General features: G+C 38.6%; 1 protein-coding gene across 1 annotated transcript in view; it reads left to right on the plus strand.

Annotated features, from left to right (window-relative positions):
• lrpprc (leucine-rich pentatricopeptide repeat containing) overlaps nucleotides 1-21,645 on the plus strand; it is a 133,554-nt gene that overhangs the window by 79,043 nt on the left and 32,866 nt on the right. The window contains exons 21-25 of the mRNA XM_080200647.1: nucleotides 4,794-4,924; nucleotides 5,193-5,278; nucleotides 6,387-6,594; nucleotides 16,920-17,044; nucleotides 18,674-18,780. Of these exons, the coding sequence (XP_080056773.1) occupies nucleotides 4,794-4,924; nucleotides 5,193-5,278; nucleotides 6,387-6,594; nucleotides 16,920-17,044; nucleotides 18,674-18,780 (657 nt within the window). The remainder of the gene's footprint in view (nucleotides 1-4,793; nucleotides 4,925-5,192; nucleotides 5,279-6,386; nucleotides 6,595-16,919; nucleotides 17,045-18,673; nucleotides 18,781-21,645) is intronic.

The following is a 21,645-nucleotide window of genomic DNA, read 5'->3' on the forward strand; positions in this document are numbered from 1 at the left end:
TTCACTTATTATTAACATTTTAGAGTAAAATAAATGATTGGGTCACTCACGTGAGATTAAAGTAGAAGCAAAAAAAAATGCTGAAAAGTGATAACAGATAATATAAAGATTTGATATTCCACAAATTTGTTTTCGGGGCTGGTGATTTGTTCAGTAATTATGAATTTGGTACCTTATTTGTTCCACACAAACTCGTTTATTACTATCGCAAGTAGGCTTACATTAATACTACATTGAAGTTATTGCAAAAATCCCTTAGTCGCCACTGGTGCCTGTTCGGGTACATTGAGGGAGAATTTAGCATGGTCAGAGGATCTAACTAACATGTCTTTTGGACTATGGGAGGAAATTGGTGCACCTGGAGGAAACCCAAGCAGACATGGGGAGAACATGCAGACGGCGCACAGATCGTGAGCCAAGCTGGGAATTTAACCTGGGTCCCTGGCGCTGTGAGGCAGCAGTGCTAACCACTGTACCAGAGGCAATGACTATCTCCCAACAAAGAATCATGCTACCTTCGCTTTACTTTCAATGGAATTAGCATTTGTGAATCTTCCAAAATCACCATACTGGGGGGGTTACCGTTCACCAGGAACTGAACTGGACTAGTCATATAAATACTAAGGCTCCATCAACAACACTTCCCAAAGTCACACACCATCCTAACTTGGAACTGTATTACCATTCCTTCATTGTTGCTGTGCCAAAATCCTGGAACTGACTATCTTTATTGTCCTAACAGCACTGTGGGTGTATGTACATTACATTGACTGCAGTAGTTTGAGAAGGTAGCTCAGTGCCACCTTCCCAAGAGAGACTTAGGGGCGGGTAATAAATGCTGGTTGAACCAGCAGCGTCCATGTCCTATGACCGAATAAAGAAAAACACTAACACCTCCTTCAACAAGGGTGTAACTTTTTCGAAGGTTTGCAGTGCAAAGCTAGGGTTGTTTCTCCTTGGAGAGAAGTAAAGATTTGATAGAGGTATACAGGATAATGACAGATAAAATGTTCCTAATCGTTGACAATACAAGGACTAGGGCAATCAGATTTGAGGTTTTGGGCATCAATTTGGGGGTTAAGACGAAGAACTTTTCTATACTGCAAATAGTGCAGAGTAATGACTTGGAACTAGCTGCCAACAAGGGTGATGGAAGACAAGTTTATCAATCATTTCAAAAGGATATTGGATCAGCTGTTGAGAGAAATAAACTTGCAGGGTTAGTGGCATAGATTGGACAATTGGGACTAACTGAATTGTTCTCAGAGCTGACATGGACTAAATAGGCTGAATGGCCTCCTGTGCCATAACGACTGAGCAGTTCTCGCTAGTTCAGCGATTACTATTTGATTGCAATCTGCGGATACTTCAAAAACCCTCTTGGAAACTGAGAGTGACTTCCAGATTTGTGTGTTTAACTGCACGTATGTTGACTTGAGAAATTGTTGTTGTTTCTGAAGAGTAATTAGTGGCAAATGCTAAGTTTCACCATTATCACTGCAAAGTATTGGTCAATGTTTAATCTCAGATTTTTTTTCTTAATTCATTCATGGAATGTTGCAGGCAAAGCCACTATTTGTTGCTCATTCCTAGTTGCCCTTGAACTGAACATTTCAGACGATAGTTAAGAATCGACCGCATTGCTGTGGGCCTGGAGTTGCATGTAGACCAGATTGGGCAAAAACGGCAGATTTCCTACTCTAAAGAATGCTAATGAACCAGATGGGCCTTTTGTGACAATTGAAGATAGGTTAATGGTCATCATTGCTGTATGTTCCAGATTTATTAAGTCCACCAGCTGCCTTGGTGGTGTTTGAACCCATGTTCCCCTTAGCCTGGACCTCTGGATTACTGGTCCAATGATAATATCACTATCACCATCTCCCTCTACTTGGTTTATTAGCTGCAATTGTTTTCAAAGTTTCATACTTTAGTTGTAAATCTTCAGTGGGTTACAATGTCATTCTCTATGTAATTCTCTATATGAAGGAGAAATTATGAAGAACAGTGCTATGTCAAAATTTATTACTTTTTTCCAGTCTACTTTTAATTTGCAGTATTTGAAAGCATGTTTTCTATAATGAGTAATGTCAATGTAAGTGGTGTCATGTTTGTTTTTGAAGTCATAACTACGTCTCATCCACCTTTTAGAAGTGCGCACTAAATCGCGAGAGGAGCTCCCTTTTTACACAGCGATAGAGGTGTAAACACAATATGCATGCACTATTTCCTTTTAACATTTTGTTTAATTTTATGATCAGTTTTCCAGCTTCTGAGGTGACCATATGAACTTTGACAATGGATATTGGCAGGGTATTCAGAAAGGTTATTGGGATGGTGTTGCCAGGCGTAATAAGAACATAAGAACATAAGAAATAGGAGCAGGAGTAGGCCATCTGGCCCCTCGAGCCTGCCCCGCCATTCAATAAGATCATGGCTGATCTGTCGTGGCTCAGTTCCACTTTCCCGCCCTCTCCCCATAACCCTTAATCCCCTCTCTTATCAAAAACCCATCAACCCGCTTCTTAAAAATATTTAGCGAGGCAGCCTCCACCACTTCAACGGGCAGAGAATTCCAGAGATTCACCACCCTTTGAGTGAAGAAGTTCCTCCTCAACTCCGTTCTGAACCGCCCCCCCTTTATCTTGAGGCTGTGCCCCCTAGTCCTACTGTCTTTTTTGAGCGGGAAGAGTCTTTCCACCTCTATCCTATCCATCCCATTCATCATCTTATACGTCTCAATGAGATCTCCCCTCATTCTTCTAAACTCTAACGAGTACAAGCCTAGTTTATTCAGCCTCTCCTCATAGCTCAACCCCCTCAACTCCGGTATCAGCCTAGTAAACCTCCTCTGCACTCCCTCCAGGGCCAAAATATCCTTGCGCAGGTGCGGCGCCCAAAACTGCACACAGTACTCCAGCTGCGGCCTCACCAATGCCCTATACAGCTGCAGCAAGACCTCCCTACTTTTATATTCAATCCCCCTCGCTATGAAGGCCAGCATCCCATTCGCCTTCCTGACCACCTGCTGCACTTGCAGGCTGGGTTTTTGCGACTCATGCACAAGGACCCCGAGGTCCCTCTGCACCGTCGCCTGCTGCAGTTTTTCGCCACGTAAGTAATAGTCCTTCCTACCATTCTTCCTACCAAAGTGGACCACCTCACACTTGCCAACATTAAATTCCATTTGCCATTTCCTGGCCCATTCGCCCAGCCTATCTAGATCCTTCTGCAGACTCTCCACACCCTCCGCACAATTTGCCTTTCCCCCAATCTTGGTGTCATCAGCAAATTTCGACACCCTACACTCGGTTCCCTCCTCCAGATCATCTATATAAATGGTAAATAGCTGAGGCCCCAGCACCGACCCCTGGGGCACCCCACTAGTCACCAACCGCCAATCCGAATAGCACCCATTGACCCCCACTCTCTGCCTCCTATTTGACAACCAATCCTCTATCCACGCTAACACCCTACCCCCAACTCCATGTCCTCTGACCTTCTGCAGTAACCTCTTGTGAGGTACCTTATCAAACGCCTTCTGAAAATCCAGAAAGACCACATCCACCGGCTCTCCTCTATCCACCGCCCTAGACACATCCTCATAGAACTCCAGTAAATTTGTCAGACACGACTTCCCTTTAATGAAACCGTGTTGCGTCTGCCCTATCAAGCAATTCCCTTCAAGATGCCTCGCAATTTCCTCCTTAATGACGGATTCTAACATTTTACCTACCACAGACGTTAAACTAACCGGCCTGTAATTCCCCGCCTTTTGCCTGGCACCCTTCTTAAACAACGGCGTAACATTAGCCGTTTTCCAATCCTCCGGCACTTCCCCGGAATCCAGCGACGTCTGGAAAATAACCACCAAGGCATCCACTATCACCTCCGCCATTTCTTTCAGAACCCTCGGATGCATTCCATCCGGTCCTGGGGACTTGTCCACAATCAGCCCCTCCAGTCTGTCGCGCACCACCTCTCTAGTAACAGTAATGTCATTAAGACCCTCCAGTCCTACCACCTTTCCATCGCTAACACCCGGCAAATTATTCACGTCCTCCTCCGTGAAGACAGAAACAAAAAAGTTATTCAAGACCTTAGCCATATCCCCATCCCCTACCACTAGGTCCCCTTTCTCATCCGCTAAGGGACCAACGTTCACCCTAGCCAGCCTCTTATTTGAGCTCAATCTAATTTTTCCCCACCCTACACCACTTTCCTAGCTAAGATACTCAGTCAGAGAGTCGGTGCAGACGCGATGGCCAAATGGCCTCTTCTGCACTGTTGGGATTCTATGAAAATGTTCCCATGTACATTTGAGGTAATATAACTGGTTAAGTGCAGCTATGTAAGAAATTGAAACATGGTCACAAGTTAGTAAAATGATGTATATTTCATGTTCATCTATTTTGTGTTGTATTTAAACTGAAGAGGGAAAATGTTTTTCAGGAAATGCAATATTCTGTTCATTGCAATGAGGGCCATAATTTAATTTTACTATAAGTACATTAGAAGTATATTTATGTATTCAATTACTCAATACTTGTTCCAATAATTAGTATTTGATATTTTCTGGGTGCTTAATTTCTTTTGAAAAAAATCTTTTATTTTGCCAGTCACATTTTATCTTTAAAAACGTGGTGTGAATCCACCTGTATAATAATTAAAGGTACTGAATAGTAACAAAAACAGCACCAACTGTCAAGGTTCCAGTGAGAGGGAAAATCTTAGACTTATTTTATATGGGCAATGCCATCTTCAGAAGAACCGCTTTTTTGTTCTCTTTCTAGAATATGCAAAAAGCCCTTGAAGTGAAAGCTCAGTATGAATCAGACATGGCTATCGGTGGCTACGCTGCACTAATAAATCTATGCTGTCGACACGATAATGCAGAAGAGGCAATGAACCTGAAACAAGAAGTGTAAGTACACTAGTGCAGAAATATGTCAGGTTAATTTATGCTGATATAAGGACCTTCCTGAATTAAACAGGTAGAAATCTTTAGATTCTCTTCATAAAATCTTAATCAGGGCCTGTACCATGGATAAATTAAAAGTGAGAGTTGCTGCACATTGATTTTTATGCAGCATGAAGTTGAGCGTTGCATTATTACAACATTTTGATGTACTAAATAAAACTCTGCTCAGTTGTGAAAAACTAACCTTCTCCTCCTTGTTCTGAAATTTAAGGGACCGTAAAGATTCGTCTGTTGCCCTTGACACAAATAAGTACTTGGCACTAGTGAGAGTCCTAGCCAAGCATGGTAAATTAGAAGGTAAGCTGTCTGCTTGTGTAAACTAATTAGTTTTTTTAAAATCACAATTAAGCATTTACTATAAAGTAAATGAGAATGTGACTTTATTTTGATGGTCTATACCATACCTTCAAAGGTTATATTAGCATGGTGTGTGATAATTTTCATGTGAATTCACATAAAAATGCTGGACAGTGCAGGCCATTACAGTAGTTATAATGGCTTGGCAAGCTTGTCATTTATATTTTGCACAGCTCAGTGCATTTGCTTTTTTTTTTTGCAGCTCTTTTTATTAACATAGCCATTCGAAGTTTGAGGAACATGACTTGTGGCATAGATTGCCTACTGTGCCTACACTAATGGTTTTTATTTTTTAGTATGGTAATGCATAATAACTTGAATGCAAAGTTGCATGACATTTATAAAACAGTCTGAATATGCTATTTGGAAATAAATGTTCAGTTCAATTTCAGAATTATATTTGGAACTTATTAAAACATTTGAAATAATTCACTTAGCTGGATTAGTTGCTAAAAGCCACAATGCTTGCTTTTGTTGAAATATGAGAATGGACTAGATCTATTCCATAAGGAGAACTAATTTGTTCAGATTATCAAACCTTATTTTTTTAATGTAGACTGTTAGAAAGCTTTCCCTCGCTAAGACTGGATAATTAGTATCGGCTCTGCAAACAGGCTGTATCGGTATCAAGCCATTAGTCTAGATGTAAATACAGTGTAAACACATCTTAATTATCTGGCCTCGTGACAAACCATCTGCTAGAGAAACAATAGTGTGATTTAGCAGATGTTATCATTGAAGGATAAAAGCATCCATTTAGTGAGATTGTGCAGCTACAGGGCAGGCTGTGCAGGGTTATACAGTGCAGAGTGGGCACACAGATACTGCCTATAATTTGTAGTCACAGTAGCAGAGAAATGATAAAATCATGCCATTGTGGTATATAATTGTAGTCTCGCATAGATATACAAGTAGTAATTAACTTGAAATCTGCATTATACTCCAGAATTTGCATTCTTGCTTAGTTAAAATGCCATTTAAAAAAAAGGCAGTTTGTTTTTCTCTTGAATAAATTTTAGCTGGGAACCTTTGGTGTTTTGCATTGTAGAAGCTATTCTCATCCTAAAGGAGATGAAAGAGAAAGGGATTGCTCAAAGAGAGACCACCGTCACTTCGTTCTTCCATATCCTGAATGCTGTAGCCATGAAGGGAGAAGCAGATACAGTGAAACAGCTACATGAATCTATTGTGAATTTGGGGTTGGCCAAGCCTACTGCCAACCTGTGTTCACCACTGATTGGAGTCCATCTTGATCAGTAAGTCGAAAATACAAAAATCAACATTTCCTCATAGCAATCAACTTATTGTTCCGCTGAACAAAGGATTCTTCACTGTTGTAATGTTGTGCACGCTTATTTTACAAAATGTTTCAAGGAAAACTTAACTGGCATAATATGGATTAATGTGTATTTTTCAGTTATTAGCTAAGCTTAGCGTTTGGAACAACTGGTGAAGAATTTATGTCCGTCGAAATATATTTCAGCAAACATTTTTACACAACGCATTAAAAATGACAATTAGAATTTTTGAAAGATGTTACGCAGCAATGTGAAAAATCAATAGCAAGGCAATGAATTTTATTTTCAAAATGTAGAGCTTGAGATGGGAATTATTTCAAAGTAATGGGTCATTCAATTCAGTTGTAACCTCATATTCTAGGTTTCCTGGCTTTATTGCAAATAAGCAAACCTTATGTAACTATCTCCCTGTACTTGTGATCAGAAGTAATTAATCCCATGGTATTGGAACTTACATTCAACCATTTCTTAATTTTTAAATCTGAGCTGTGACATCAGTTGTAACGTTGTAAACTGGAGCTCTTTGATCCCCTTACACTTCCATTCCACTGTCACCAACTCTTCCCCTCCATCGCCCCTGTTGACCCATCAGATTGTATCTGCGCTGCAAGCCCTCTTGTCTTGGATGAGCTATAAAATTCTCCAGCTAAATATTTGGAAGATCAGGGTTTTCAGCCATGATAAACTGTGACTTCACTACCAACGCCATCACTGCTTCCCCACTCCTCTTACCACCACATCATCACCGCTTTGGTTTGATCCAGACTGTTCACAACCTCAAGGTCTACTTTGGCCCTGAGATGAGTATGCAGTTTCCATCGGACAGGTGCCTACCCCTGTTGCTTGTGTCCTATCCCAAAACGGCTCATTCTTGCCCCAGTGCCGCATGATTGAAACATGAGGACAATTTTAATCCATATTTGTATAAACTTCTCCAACTTGATAGTATTTTCTCTTCTTGTGACTCTAGCTACTTGTACAACTGCACCATTGGCTGCTGTGCCTTCAACTGTTTCAGTCTTATTTTTTGCCTTATTTTCATGACTCTGTTTCCCTATTCTCATTTTTAGATCCTTCCTTTAAAATATTTTGACCAAACCATTGCTTGTTCCAGTTAATTTTTGTTTGGCTTAGATTTATTTTTTTCCTCATCTCTAATCAATAGTTTGATTGTAATAAAATTGTCCCAAAGGTTATCATTGAATTCTGTCTATTTATGTCTGTGCCTCAGAATGAGGGCAGAGCTCTATAAAATGTGGAGAAAAGCTGCTCTGATGGCCACCTGACCTTTGATCGCTAGGTTGTTCCAGTGTTTATTTTTTTCTTAATTTCTGTTAATTTGAACAAAATTTATCACTATTATATTGTAGAAGCTGTAGACTAAACATGCTGATGTCTATTGTTAATTTCCCCAATATTTGAAAAAGTTGTTGAAGTTGGAAGAGCATACAAACGTACAAAATAGGAGCATACAAAATTCAGCTCCTTGAACCAGCTCTGCCATTCAGTAGGATCATGGCGATCTGTTCTTGGTTCAAGTTCCACATTCCCATCTACTCCTGATAACCTTTGATTCTCTTATCTAACAAGGATTTGCCTACCACCTCAGCCGTAAAAATACTCCATAATCCTGCTTCCAATGCCTTCAGAGGCAAAGAGTTGTCCCTTTAACCTTTACTGTTAAAACAATGTCTCTAGTTCTGGAATTATCCACAAGAGGAAACATCTTTTCCATTTCCACCGAGTCGAGACAATTCAGGATCACGTGTACTTTAATCAGAATGCCCCTCACTCTTCTGACCTCCAGTGGAAGCAAGGCCAACTTGTCCAAGACAAACTGTTCCAGGTATCAATCTGAACCGTCTCCAATGCATTTCCATCATTCCTTAAATAGAGGCCAAAACTGTGCACACTGTTTGCGATGTGGTCTCACTAATACATCCTTACTTTTATGTTCAATTTCTTTTGTAACATAGGATAGCATTCCATTTATCGCCTTGATTACGTCTGTATCTGCATACTAGCTTTTTGTGACTAGTGCACTAGAATACCTAGATCCCCCTGCACCTTGGAATTCTGCAGTCATTCTCTGTTCAGATGTGTACTTTATTATCCGTAAGCTACCATGATGTGTTAGAGACTTTACAAGCAGCAATCATACACGTAGAAGGTAACATTTTATTACAATTTTAGATTCACAATGTCTTGCTTTAATTCTTTTGTAGTAGACGAGTGAATTTTTCATTTGTGTTATAACCTTACATTGTCACTGTAGAATGTTTATTTGAAGTGGGATTTGATCTGATGAGTTGACTGTAAAAACTCCAGTAACCATTCAGAAATGAATATTTTGGATTTTTTATCCCGCTTCTATTTGAATATGTATTTAGAGGATGACAGTTTATGATGACATCAAGGGAAGCTAACTTGTGCATTACTAGGTCTTGCAGTGCTGAACAGTCAAATTTACATATACAATTGAAATGACATGATCGTTGAACCACTCTGCATTAATGACAGTATCCACTGACGTTAATTCAACTTCTTTGCATACTGCGAGATTTAGTATCTCCTCAAGATGGTTCCCCTTGTGTCGTCATCAACACACCTACTTTTTCTCTAACTTGCACAGATGTGCACTAGTAGGCACATTCTTTTAATTTTTGAGGATTGTTGCTGGTAAGCCTAAGTGAGCTGTGCTGTACAAAATGGGACAGTTTTTTTGTTTCTAATGATGTAGTGTAACATTTTACTTCAGCAGTAGCCTTAGTCATTGCCTTTTGCCCATGGAATAAGACTTCCAGTAATGGCAACAGAAAGGAATGAGTTACAGACTGATAATCAACATCAGTCTCTTGGAAGGACAAATCCAATGTGCACTTTCGCAAATTTTTGGCAAGCACCCTGCAGGAATAAAACCACAACTATATATAAATCAGTTCAACAATATGCCAAATGCATTCTGATCTGTTTTCTTTACAATTTACCTCCATCTTAAATGTTATGGTGCTACCTCACTTTGTACTTACACATAACACAACTGGCCATTCTTATGTGGGAGCTTAAGAATTATGTCGTGAGACTATTCGTACATCAATGCTATCACAACAAACCTGATCCTATCCTTTACATCAGAGTTTGCTGGTTAGAAATCATCAACCGAAGATTTGATTATTTTCTCACTGGCCAACTCATGAGTACACTATCATCTCTCTAACGCGGTGTGAACTGAAAATTGAACTAGACATGTTCTACTCAATATCATTCAATTCTGCATGCAGGCACACTTAGTAACATTTCATCAGATTGCATTTTCTAATGAATAGAACTTCTATTGAGAGAGCCTTGCTTGGAGTGGCGCAGAACTGAACATACAAATGTGGTACTGAGTCAGAAACAGGTGTTTTGTAAATTGTTTGGGGGGGGGGGAGGTTGAATTTGACATACATTGTGGCAATGTGGAGGAAATGTTCGGGATTACTGCTCACCTCTGTGTTCTCGGAGTGCTTAGTGCATACAAAGTGCAGAGGTGTTCCATTCTTCAGCTCAGGCATTCCTGTCCTTAATTAGCTTTTCAGATTGTCAAGCTTGTCAGCTCAGCACTTCAGGAGCATGATTGAAGTGTCAATTCAGAATGTAAACAATTGAGCTTGCTCTGTTCTATGAGGTATACTGAGTAAAATTATCGTGCCATTCAAGGTATTGTTTTGAGAATGGGGCTTTATATTTAAGTAGCTGCTAATGAAATATTTTGATGGGGGAGGGGTGGGGAGCGAGTCAATGCATAGATAAAAAATAAAAGGGACACCAGCTTCTCCCAAATGAACACAACTATCAGCTACAACTAATTAAGAACGAAGTGTTATTGTAAATACTTTGTTGTGATGTTTAGCGGGGCTGACAGATATAAAATGCATTAATAGCTGCAGACATGGTCTCCTCTATCCACTTTGCATATTTTGACCGGAGGCAGCTATTCTTAAGAACAAAGCATTTCAAACTGAAAATATTTGATCTCCAAGGTTTAAATTTTCTAATATTTATTCTAGCGAGTCACAGCACAAAAATGAAAAAGTTTGTTGTCTGAAGCATGTTCCTTCCCCTCCCCACCCCACCCCCATTTCAAACTGCATTCTAATGATAGTGAAGACTTCAGTGTAGCTTGCCTTATTTTTTAAACTCTTTTTTTTGCAATTATGAATTTAGCATCACCAGCGCTGAAGGACAAAAGTAGTTCATTTGCTTTGCGGAGACAGGACACTGATAAGATGATTTTTCGTCAAGGATCATTGGGTTGTAATTAAGTTGCATTCATGGCTATTGCATTTTGAAGGATGATTGGTAAATGACAGGCTTCATGTGCTTAGCATGGACAGCGTTAGCAATTTTTTCTGTCCCTGTCAGAAAATCCTGTTGAGGCTGATAATGTAAATGCAGCATATTATTCCGAACAAAAGAGCAGGGAAATGAGCTATCTTGTCTAGTCATTCAGTTGTTTAACAGTGACTTCCAGTTAGACTTAATTGGTTGGAAAGCACTTGACATGTGAAGTTACAGCTATTTCGAAAGCGTGTTTGAGTAAATTTTAAAGTAAGTGACAGCTAAATTGTACCTAGGGAAATTATAAAGCCTTCAACACAGTTAATTTTTTGAGGATTAGTTGTAATTGCAACACCAGTCTCCTTGAAGATTCCTCATTATGTCTAATGAACAGAGAAACATTTAGCTCAGTAAAGAGCCAGTCCTTTAAATGTATGATTGTGCAAAGCTGATTGTACCGTGTAGAATTGATTTCCCTGTACACTAACATCTGGTTTAGATTTGCAGATTGGGATTTGTTACACAAGTGTCTTTTTTTGGCTTCCAGTCTTTTTTTTCTCTCTTCCACCCTGCCTCCCATCCCATTTTATTTTGCTCCTTTCCCTGAGGTTTTCAGATTCAAAAGACGAGCTTTTCAATCAGTAAGCCTGCCATGAATTGCCACTTAAGTGAAGCTTTTAACATAACGTTACCACACTACATGGCAATTAAAATCAACAGTCCACAATGTTTTCTTACATTATATAAAAGTGAACTGTCTCTTGCTCTACCATTGTAAAGTTCTTCATCACTAAGCAAATGGGGGCTAAGCTGTTGAATAGCAGCTGTAAGCTTTTCACGGCAGTGCTTCATTGTTTGTCTAGTCTGTTGCTTTTATTTAGTTGCACCATCTATTCACAGATAAAAAATTAACCTATAATTTTGTCTTCATACAAAATGACAAAAATTTGAATGTCTCAGTAGGGTTCCACTCACTGTACTGTAAACATGGCTTGGGAAGGGTATAAGGTACATATCTATCATGTGAAGCCCCGTTTACACGGAAGAATAGCACTGTGTTTAGATTGTAATGATCCAATTTAGTTATTTCATTTTAGTACTTGAGACTTTTTTTTTATTTTGCAGTGTTCGGTGGGTTGCCTGAACAAATGTTTAATGGCAGCATAGCCTGTTCTTTAAATGTAACGGAGGCAGTAGTTTTATAGTTTTATTTTGTGATTTTCGTTGGCTGTTCTCATGCAGCCAAGAGGGTAAGAGAATCTAGACCTTGGCAGGGCGGCGGGGAGGAAGACTTTGGCTATTCATTAATAATGAAACCCATAAACACTTTATTTTTATATGCACACTTTCAGGATTTTATTACAAATAGTCAGAAGTGGCAGTTTTCCCCCAGGATTCTTCATGGTCACCAGCAACTACATACAAGCGATGACTGATAAAGACAAACAGCACCTGGTACACTACATTAGTAATTCCTTCACTATTAGACCCTTGCTTTGAGGCAGTAACTAGAAGTCTTACCTCTGTGCAGCATTCTGTTTACAATTCAAGAATGAACTCATATTATTTTCCCCATCTGGATAAGCAAATTGGAAAAAACTGCAGATTTGGTTTTGGGAAAACATACTTGGATATTTCTGTGTCACTTGAACTGTCAGATTATGAAAGAGAGACTGCTTAAAAAAAAAATTAGAAATAGTTTTTCAAAAGTACGTGGGATTATGCCCTAAACACTTGTTCTTGAAGCTGTGATGCGGCCTTATGGTATATGGCGCCCACATTGCATAAAATTTTTAAAAAATATAACGCAGTGAGTCACAAAACTTAATTCAATTGCGATCCTCCGGCATTGTAAGTAGGACACAATGACTTAAGTATTTGCAGAAACTCCAAACTTAAATTGCTGCTTTCAATTTGTTGTCAGAGATTATATACTGAATAGTTTGTATTTGCTACTGTTACTGGGAGAGGCAGTTTGATTCAGGTTGAAGAGCAATGAAGCAGATAGTGATTTGAGGACTGACTGTTAGTGGAATCACATGATGGGTAATATAACAGTCAAGGGTTTTACTTGGAAATTCAGCTGTCAATTCAAAGTGAATTATTTAGGTATGTTTCATTTTAAAAAATGGAATGAATGGAATTACTCTGCAACATGCGCAACAACCCTTTTGCTTTTTTTTAATCATTACACTGTAGTACAACTTTGCACCTTGTACAGGTAACGTCAAGTTCATTTTAATGATTATCTCCATGTCCACAGATTGCCTGCCTGGCATGATTTTATTTATGTATGTACCGCTTTTTCCTTTAATGCAGCATCAGAAAGAATGAAATTTTTTTTTAACCTTGCCATGAATGTCTTGCCTCGATTCCATTTTCCAATCCAGTTACCTACTCATATTTATTATGTTCTAAATATCCTGTGTCTGTTTACATGCCAGAAGATACAAATTGTAAATCAGAAATAGGGGATAACTGGGGGCTGATAAGAGTAAGGAACTTGGTAATTAATATCAAGCAAAGTTTTTGGACTAGAAGCAAGCAAATATCTAGGACTTGTTGGCTACATCCTAGCGTTATAATAGAGGTTGCTGTAGAGTTAATGGATGCAATGTTTATGATTTTTCCAAAATTCCCCAGATTCTAGAAACATGCCAGCAGAAGTTTGTGAATGTAATGCTGCTATTCATGCAAGGCAAGAGAGAGAAAACCAGGAACTGCAGGCCAATGAGCCATTTGTAACTTGTAGTGTTGATAAAGAGGAGCCAGTACCAGTAATTTATTTGGATTTCCAAAAGGCTTTTGATGTCACCTGAAGGGCACACGGAGTTGGGAATGCTATATTAGCATGGATAGAGGATTTGTTCATAAATAGAAGGGAATAAATGGGACATTTTCACACTGGCAGACTGTAACTTGTGCTGCAAAGATCAGTGTTGGGACCTCAGCTGTTTACAATTCATGGTAATTATTTAACTGAAGAGCCCGAGCTTAATGTATCCAGGTTTGCTGATGATACAGTGCTAGGTGGGAATGTAAACTGAGAGGAGGACACAAAGGGTTGAGTGGGCAACAAGATCGTAGATGGGAATATAATGTGGGGAACTGAGGTTATTCACTTCAGTAATAAGGACAAAAAAATATATTTTTAAAAGATATGAAACTTGCAAATGTTGGTGTTTGGAGAGATTTGGGTTCACTCTACAAGGAACGTCAAATATTAACATAAAGGTCCAGAACGCAATTTGGCAGGTAAATTAAATTGCATGTTGGCCCTTCTCTCAAGGTAAGGCTTTGATGAAATCACATCTGGAGGACTGCATGCAGTTTTGATCTCCATATCCAAGGAAGGATTATAATTTGCCTTGTAGGCGATACAGTTAAGGTTCACTAGATTGGTTTCTGTGTTGAGAGAGTTGTCCTATGATAACAGGCTAGGAAAATTGGGCCTAGATTCTCTGGAGTTTAGAAGAATAAGAGGTGATCACATTGAAACTTAGAAGATTTTGAAGGGCTTGATAGGGTTAAATTGAGCAACGTTTCTCTGGGAGATCTAAAACATGGGGGCACAGCCTCAGGGTAAGGGATTGACCATTTAGGACTGAGATGAGAAATTTGTTCACTCAGAGCATGCTAATCTTTGGAATTGTCTACCTAGAGGATTGAGGATGCCCTTTCATTGAATATATTCAAGGCTGATATTTCTGATCTCCTGGGGGGATCAAAAGGTGTGAGGAGCTGACGGGAAAAGGAAGTTGAGACAGAAGATCAACATTGATGGTTTTGAATGTCAGAGTTAGCTCAAGGTGCTATATGTTCTATTTCTGCTATTTCTTATTTTTTCATGTTCTTAATCATTATCCCTGTTTTTATTGATCAGCATTCACTCTTGTGTCACAGCATGTCAATTTAAACTCCTCGTTCTCAAATTACACACTAGCTTCACCTCAGCTATCCTTGTAACCTCCTCCAGCTTCATATCTCCTCTTGCATTCTTGGTTCCTAGCCACATTCAGTTGGCAGAGTTATCAACTGTCTTGACCAAATCTGTCTTCTGAAGCCTATCATTTTGGTCAAACTTTCAGTCATCCTTCCTAATCTCCTTTCGTGGCGTAGCATCCATATCAAATTGTGAAGCCCTCTGAGATTAATGCACATTGTGATCTGATGAGCAGGGATGTTTATTCCACTCATCCCCAAATGTATTCTGCTTTTAAGATTTTCAATATCCATCTATAGCAGAGGATTTTATTGGGGTTATTGCAACAAGGCTTGCAGTTTTACTCTGAAATTAACAAAACACATTTCTCAACTGCATGTTTCCATCTAAAAGTTATAAAGAATGTCTGATGATATTTGTGCAGTACATATTTAGGTATTTATTTCTATCATGGATATGTGGCTGTTGACGCCAAAACTCGTAGGAAGCAATCTTACCATTTCGCCCCGATGGGCAGGGCAAGCTGGTAAGAACATGAGAGAGCCAAGAAATCAGGTTTGCCTGATTTCTCGTCTTCTGTGTTCTTACCAACACCTGACATCCAGTGAGAAGCAAGGCTGATTGTAACATTTAAATGCTAGGGGCAGCATTCTGCAACAGCGATCGGTGGTGAGGGGAACCACTGCCATTCTGCAGTAGCTAGTTGGTTGGGGGCTGGTGTGGATTCGTCGTCATGCTGCAATAGTGATAGGGGAGGTGAAATTCTGCTGCAATCAGTCAGGGGTGGGGAGGGTTGGTCGGTGAGAGCAGAGTGACAGATTTCTCTCAGCCCACAGATCTGCACGTGCACAATGGTGCCTTCTGCTGCTGTCAGCTGGCTTTCAGGTGACGTAGGCTCTACCCACTTCCCCCTGCTGGCAGAAAACAAGTTTTACCTTTATTTGACACAATCGGGTAAGTTTTGATAAGTTACCCAAAAAGGGCATACCTTTTTCCCCCCCATCCCCATTGTTTCTAAAGTTTCTGTTTGTCTGCGAATGTTCAGAATTAAGTTGGAGGTGTACTGATTTCAGGAACATGCTGGCCATATTTGCTTTTGCAAAGTGGTTCTTAAGACTTGATTTATTAAATATTTAGTGCTACTTAAATTTTCAACTGTGTTGTGAATGGAGAACGTTACATTAGGTAAATGATCCATTTTTTCTAATTTTGTGGGTGGGTGAATATTGGGCTACTTTTATTGCTGTTGTCAATTTCTGTTCACAGTTGGGAAAATACAGTAATTCATTCTCAGTTGGGTGATCCATTGCAGGTGGTAGCCTATTCAATGATCAATAGTGCCGTTACCAGTCAGCACGTGTTGCGGTGTCAACCAACTAGATTGTATTGATGGCTACTACCTCTGTTGCCCTCTGGCTTCAAAATCTTATTTAAAGAAAATTGTGCTGAACTTACCACTGTAAGGAGTAAATGAAATTAAAATGAAAACTCAGGCAATTAAAACATTGCTTAGTGAAACTATTGCAAGTGGAATAGCATTCAATTCTACAGGATTTTTGAGGAGGGAGTTGGGACTATACAGTGCCATGTGGTTTATGCCTAGGGTTTATCAGCATTAAATTCCCCAGTGTCCTTTCAGTTTTATTGGAGGTAGTCAGGCTAGGTCCTTCTCTACAGTGAGAAAAAAATGGGATTGAGAAATGTGCTGTCCAATGCCAAATCAGGAGTATCATTGCAGAAAACCTTGTGAACTTGTTGCTGGTTTCTCTTGGTAATAGAAGTGGGCATGTCACTAAAAAGGAAAAAGAAACATAATTTTTCTGAATTGGGTAGTTTAATAGTGAAGTATTTGATATTCCAATTGCCCTAACCTTGCTTTTACACACATGTAATGTGCATGAATTTCATGAGCAAAATTTTGTATCTCAGTAAGTCGAACATGTTTTAAAATGTTGCTTTCATTTGACTTGCTATGGAAGTAATGTTCTAATACATTACTGAGGTCTTTTTTCTGTTTCAGGGGGAATCTACCTGCTGCGCTAGATGCAATTATTGATTGTCACAAGAAATATGGCCAGATGCCCAGGCTTCATGATGTTTTGTGCAAGTTGGTTGAGCAGGGAGACACTGATCTCTTACAGAAAGGTAATTGATGGAGGATATAGTCTGAATGCAAACCAAAATATGTATTTTTTTTGTATTCTCACCAGATTCCCCCTCCTCTCATTCCAATTGAATTTGTATCATAACACCCAAATTGTTCTGTGTCTTTTGAAAGAAAACCTGAGGAATATTCCCTGTGAGAAATTATTAGATTAATTTTGATTTGAGTTTACTGTACATTAGTCTGGAAACTGACTTCAGTAGTGTCAATTTATGAATTCATACCTGGGATAAAGCTTTCCATACTATATTTGCAACTTTGTGATGGGTAAATAGAAAATTATTTTGTAGACACAATTGTATAGAATGTTTATTGATACATGTTTTAAATGTAAAGTACTTTACCCTCAATATCCTTATAGCTTTTTCTTGTTTTAGTTTTGTCTTCCAATATTTTAATGTTGTCTCCCACTTGCAAGTAGGAGAATAGTGAGATCTCTCATGCCCGTTTTTGCTGCTGTGTAAATGATGCAGTGGCAACTGTGTAAACTTGTCTGATGTTGAATGTTATTTCTTCACATTTGTTCTCTGCCATGTTTCATTTATCTGGTGAATTTGTTGCTTCTCAAGATTGTTTCAGTGTGGGGCCTCAGGTTTCTGTGACAGAAAATTTTTCTTCATCTTAGATCAGTACCAGGAAGTGTCCAGCTGCTGCTATATTATCTGAAAGACATTTGTGAACAGTTTCTAATAGAACTGAGAAGTCTCACATTGGAACTAAAAAAACCTAGAAATTGGATGTGCTAGACATCACATGTCAGTATCACAAAGAAAGAAGATTCACGTCTTAGCAAATATTTTGGGAACATCAAAGTGCTTAATTTTCAAAGCACTTAAGTGCAGTGACTATGTCAGAAAAAGGCTCATATTTTGGGTGAAAACCTGAAGATTATTTGCAATATCGAATTATTTAGTGAGAATGCAAACAGCTCAATGGGGAAATTCAGTTGGAGTCGCAGTACTTTGAAGGCTAATGGCTTTATTTAGGGGGAGCAGCTAAGAAGGTTGAATTTGTTATTGGAAAATCTGAGGTGACCTAAATAATAGTTTTCAAAATAATGGAAATTGAGGATTAATCCAGACAAGTTATTCCCCCAACCAAAGCTAGGGGATAATTGACATATGCAACACACAATTGCGGGAGCTATTAATTTTTGGGACCAACCAGAGTCTTTTCCATTCCTGTGATGCTTGTGTTTTAATCCTGTGGAATATGTAACTGGGGAAGACTACGGAAATAGGTTGTGTAGATGGATCTGGATGCAATTAAACATGATCCTGCAGAGAAAGTGGGGATGATGGATGAAAAAGGAGTTGAGTCGGCTTGTTAGGACAAAGCATATTTTCCCACTCCTGTAATTTCCATTCTTAAAAGGACCCTCCCCCATCCCAATATCTACGTTGTGATTGTCCAAAAGTTGTGTCAAATTATATTTTTCTTCTTTTCTGGCGCACTCTCAAACAGAGATGATAGGTGGAAGCTTATGAATTGTGCCATACGTAAAATGTGGCATTTTGATGGCATTGTTGGAATGAAACGTGATAAAGATTTGATTTTAGTTTTAACTATTGTTGAATACATGGTTTTAACATTTTCTCTTGTGCCTGCAGCTATGGATTTTGTAAACCAGGAGCGAGGTGAAATGACAATGCTGTATGACCTTTTTTTCGCTTTTCTTCAGAGTGGGAAATACAAAGAGGCCAGAAAAATTATCGAGGTGAGACTTCATCCTATTATGCTGTTCACACAACCATTTTAGTTTGAACAATGAGCGTCAATTAATATTCTGAACCTAAAATGAGTATTAGTCTAATTCTGACTGATGCAATTTAGTCCACAAATTGAATAATGTTAACCTTATTAGCGGTGATAAGTATAGAATTTCTTCTTTTGATGTCTGCACGGTACTGCAATAAGAATTATAGCCATTGTTTTTGATATATGTTATTCAAATTTAAATATTTTTCTAACTCTGCTTGATTGAGTTGTTCCTTTTATGCCAAATATTATGTTTGCATTTTAAACTTGTGATTGTGGAACAATTAAATTAAACTGCCAGTCCTGGGTGTATAAAGTTCTTAATCCCCTTTACTGATCAATTCTTTTGTTGTGCTTAAAAGCAGTGGAATTTAATTTGCTGCAGACAGTGGGTGAATCTGGTCAGATTTACTGTAGGGCATGTCTGGGAGCAAATAATCAGCCAGTCTGCTGCAGCATCATATTAAATTCAACTTTTCCTTCCTGTAATTCCTTAAGCAGCTTATGATCAGCCAAAGGTGACTGATCACTCAACTAAATTTTGCATACTGTATCTGGTCTTGATTAAAATCTTTTCTAGCAATATAAAGGGATAAGTTGGAGCAAAACTGTAGCTTGTCCAGCTTTTACCTTTGTTTCTTTGGGTTGCTGACATCAGTAGATATTTTGATCTAAAGTAACCTTGGTACCCTTGTTGGAGCTTTGATTTTTGTTTTTTAATTGTCTTCTTTAATTTTCCTCATAATGCATATAAATGAAACAAGGGAGCCATCATCTTTATTTTTATAGCACATTGTTATCTTGCTGAGAGACTTCCCATGAAGACATGGGAACGGCAGTAGAACACTAAACCCTTTCCAAGGTTGTTCCACCATTCAGTTAGATTGTAGCACAAAACTCCACTTAGCAATCTTTGTTCCATATCCGTTAATGCTTTCCCCTAACAAAAATCTACTGATGTTGATCTTGAAAATTTTCAGTTGACCCAGCATCCACAGCTTTTGGAGCAGAGCTCTAGATTTCCACTACCGTTTGTGTGAAAAGTCCCTCCATTTTCACTCCTAAATGCTATTGCTCTAATTTTAACGTTATGTCTGGATTCCACTTCAGAGGAAATTGTTTCTTGGTGTTATTGCACACAAATCCCTCAACATTTTTAAATACCTCGATTTGGTCCACCTTAAGCCAATAATTATAGATTTTGATCTCCTGACTCTTGATCATAACTGCAGAGATTGTTTGTTTGAATCTTTTTGAGATGTAAGTAAACTCATGGGTCTCTGGTGAAGGAAGAAACTTGAGGCAATAACCTGAGAGCATAGTACATTACAGTTTATTGGCTTAAGTATTTTTCCATTACTGATACTAGTTTACCAAGTGACAACATTGCAGGATTCCTCTCTACTGATGTAATGCACATTTGAGGCTTCAAGAGATGGTATTAACATTCTGTCAGCCTTTACTGAGTAAAGGCAGCACGATGGCCAACCATAAAGAAACCAGATGGCCCCATCACCACCATAACCTCAAGTCACTTTGTACTTTTACTGATCTTTTACTAATCTTAATGATATGCTATCATTTTTAGTTTTCTTTCTCTTTAAGGAATTTATTGCATCAGTACATTCTTGCAAGAATAAACCATTCATGCTGGTCTTCTAACCTATCTAGAAATCCTACCGATAATCAAGTTCCTTGTTGTTAAATGTTATGATGTTGATCGTATAGTTTATATAAATTTCGCTCCAATTTTTTTTTAAGAAAGTGCAAGTTAGTGAGCAAGACAAAATGAGCTGTTCAAAAAATGCTGCAAGTACATGTCAGGCCATTTAGATTCTGTGCAAAGGTAGGAGCACATTGCGATATTTCAGCAGTGTCCTCATCAGAAAACAATACTAGTTTGCAACCTGTTCCAACCAAAAACTGGCAAGAGTGACAAGCTTATTGAAGGGAGGCATTACTGTTTTAATCAAGTCTACAGAAAGTATTTCGGAACTATTTTTGTCCCTTTCTCTTCTATTTCACAAAAAATGGTTTTCTCCTTTATAAAAATCCTTACATTGTGTTCTGAAGCACCATAAGGATAGAATAGGAAGCAATTAACTGGCCAAGAATTAAGGTGATGTGTTTCCCGGAACTGCCTTCTTGGGGAAATGGTGGAAACAATCTGTATTGATTCAATCAAATTGAAATTAAATAGATTTATTAGAAAATATTTATATTTGGGATACAGCATAAGCTACGCTTGGGAGGTACAGGCAAAAGTTCTGCAGCACTAGAGGCGTCCTTGCCCCATGTTTGGGTCTGTTGTTGACTTATTAATTGTGAATAATTGTGATTATTAGTCAACAACCCCATTATAATTGTGCAGTGTGATGACTAGAATGATAATCGATGAACTGGAGCTAGATGAATCTTGGCCCGTTTTTGTCTGAGTTCCTGTGATGAACATTCTTTAACTTGCTGATGCCATGATTTTAGACATGTAGCAAATTATCCTTTTAATTATCCTTTTTAAAAAAGAAACTCGCGCCATAACACATGATGTTTTGAAGCAAGTGAAAGCAAAATTTTCAACAGCATTAAACCAGAAGATCATCTTGCACCAAAAAGTTATTTTCAGTTCAGTGTATTCCATACAGCTATGCAACAATACCCACGTGAAACAAGAGATGTGTCCTTGAAATAAAGCATACCTATCAAAGCTGCTTTTAACTTGTGCAGACTAACCATCATTGATTTTACTGTCAGATTGTTGATGACATAAACCAGTTAGAGAGAAAAATAACAAAAGTCTTGATAGTGCAAATGGTAGCAGTGAAGA

Source organism: Carcharhinus amblyrhynchos, chromosome 12 (assembly GCF_965287045.1).
Source record: "Carcharhinus amblyrhynchos chromosome 12, sCarAmb.v2.hapA, whole genome shotgun sequence".
Taxonomy (NCBI): Eukaryota; Metazoa; Chordata; class Chondrichthyes; order Carcharhiniformes; family Carcharhinidae; genus Carcharhinus; species Carcharhinus amblyrhynchos.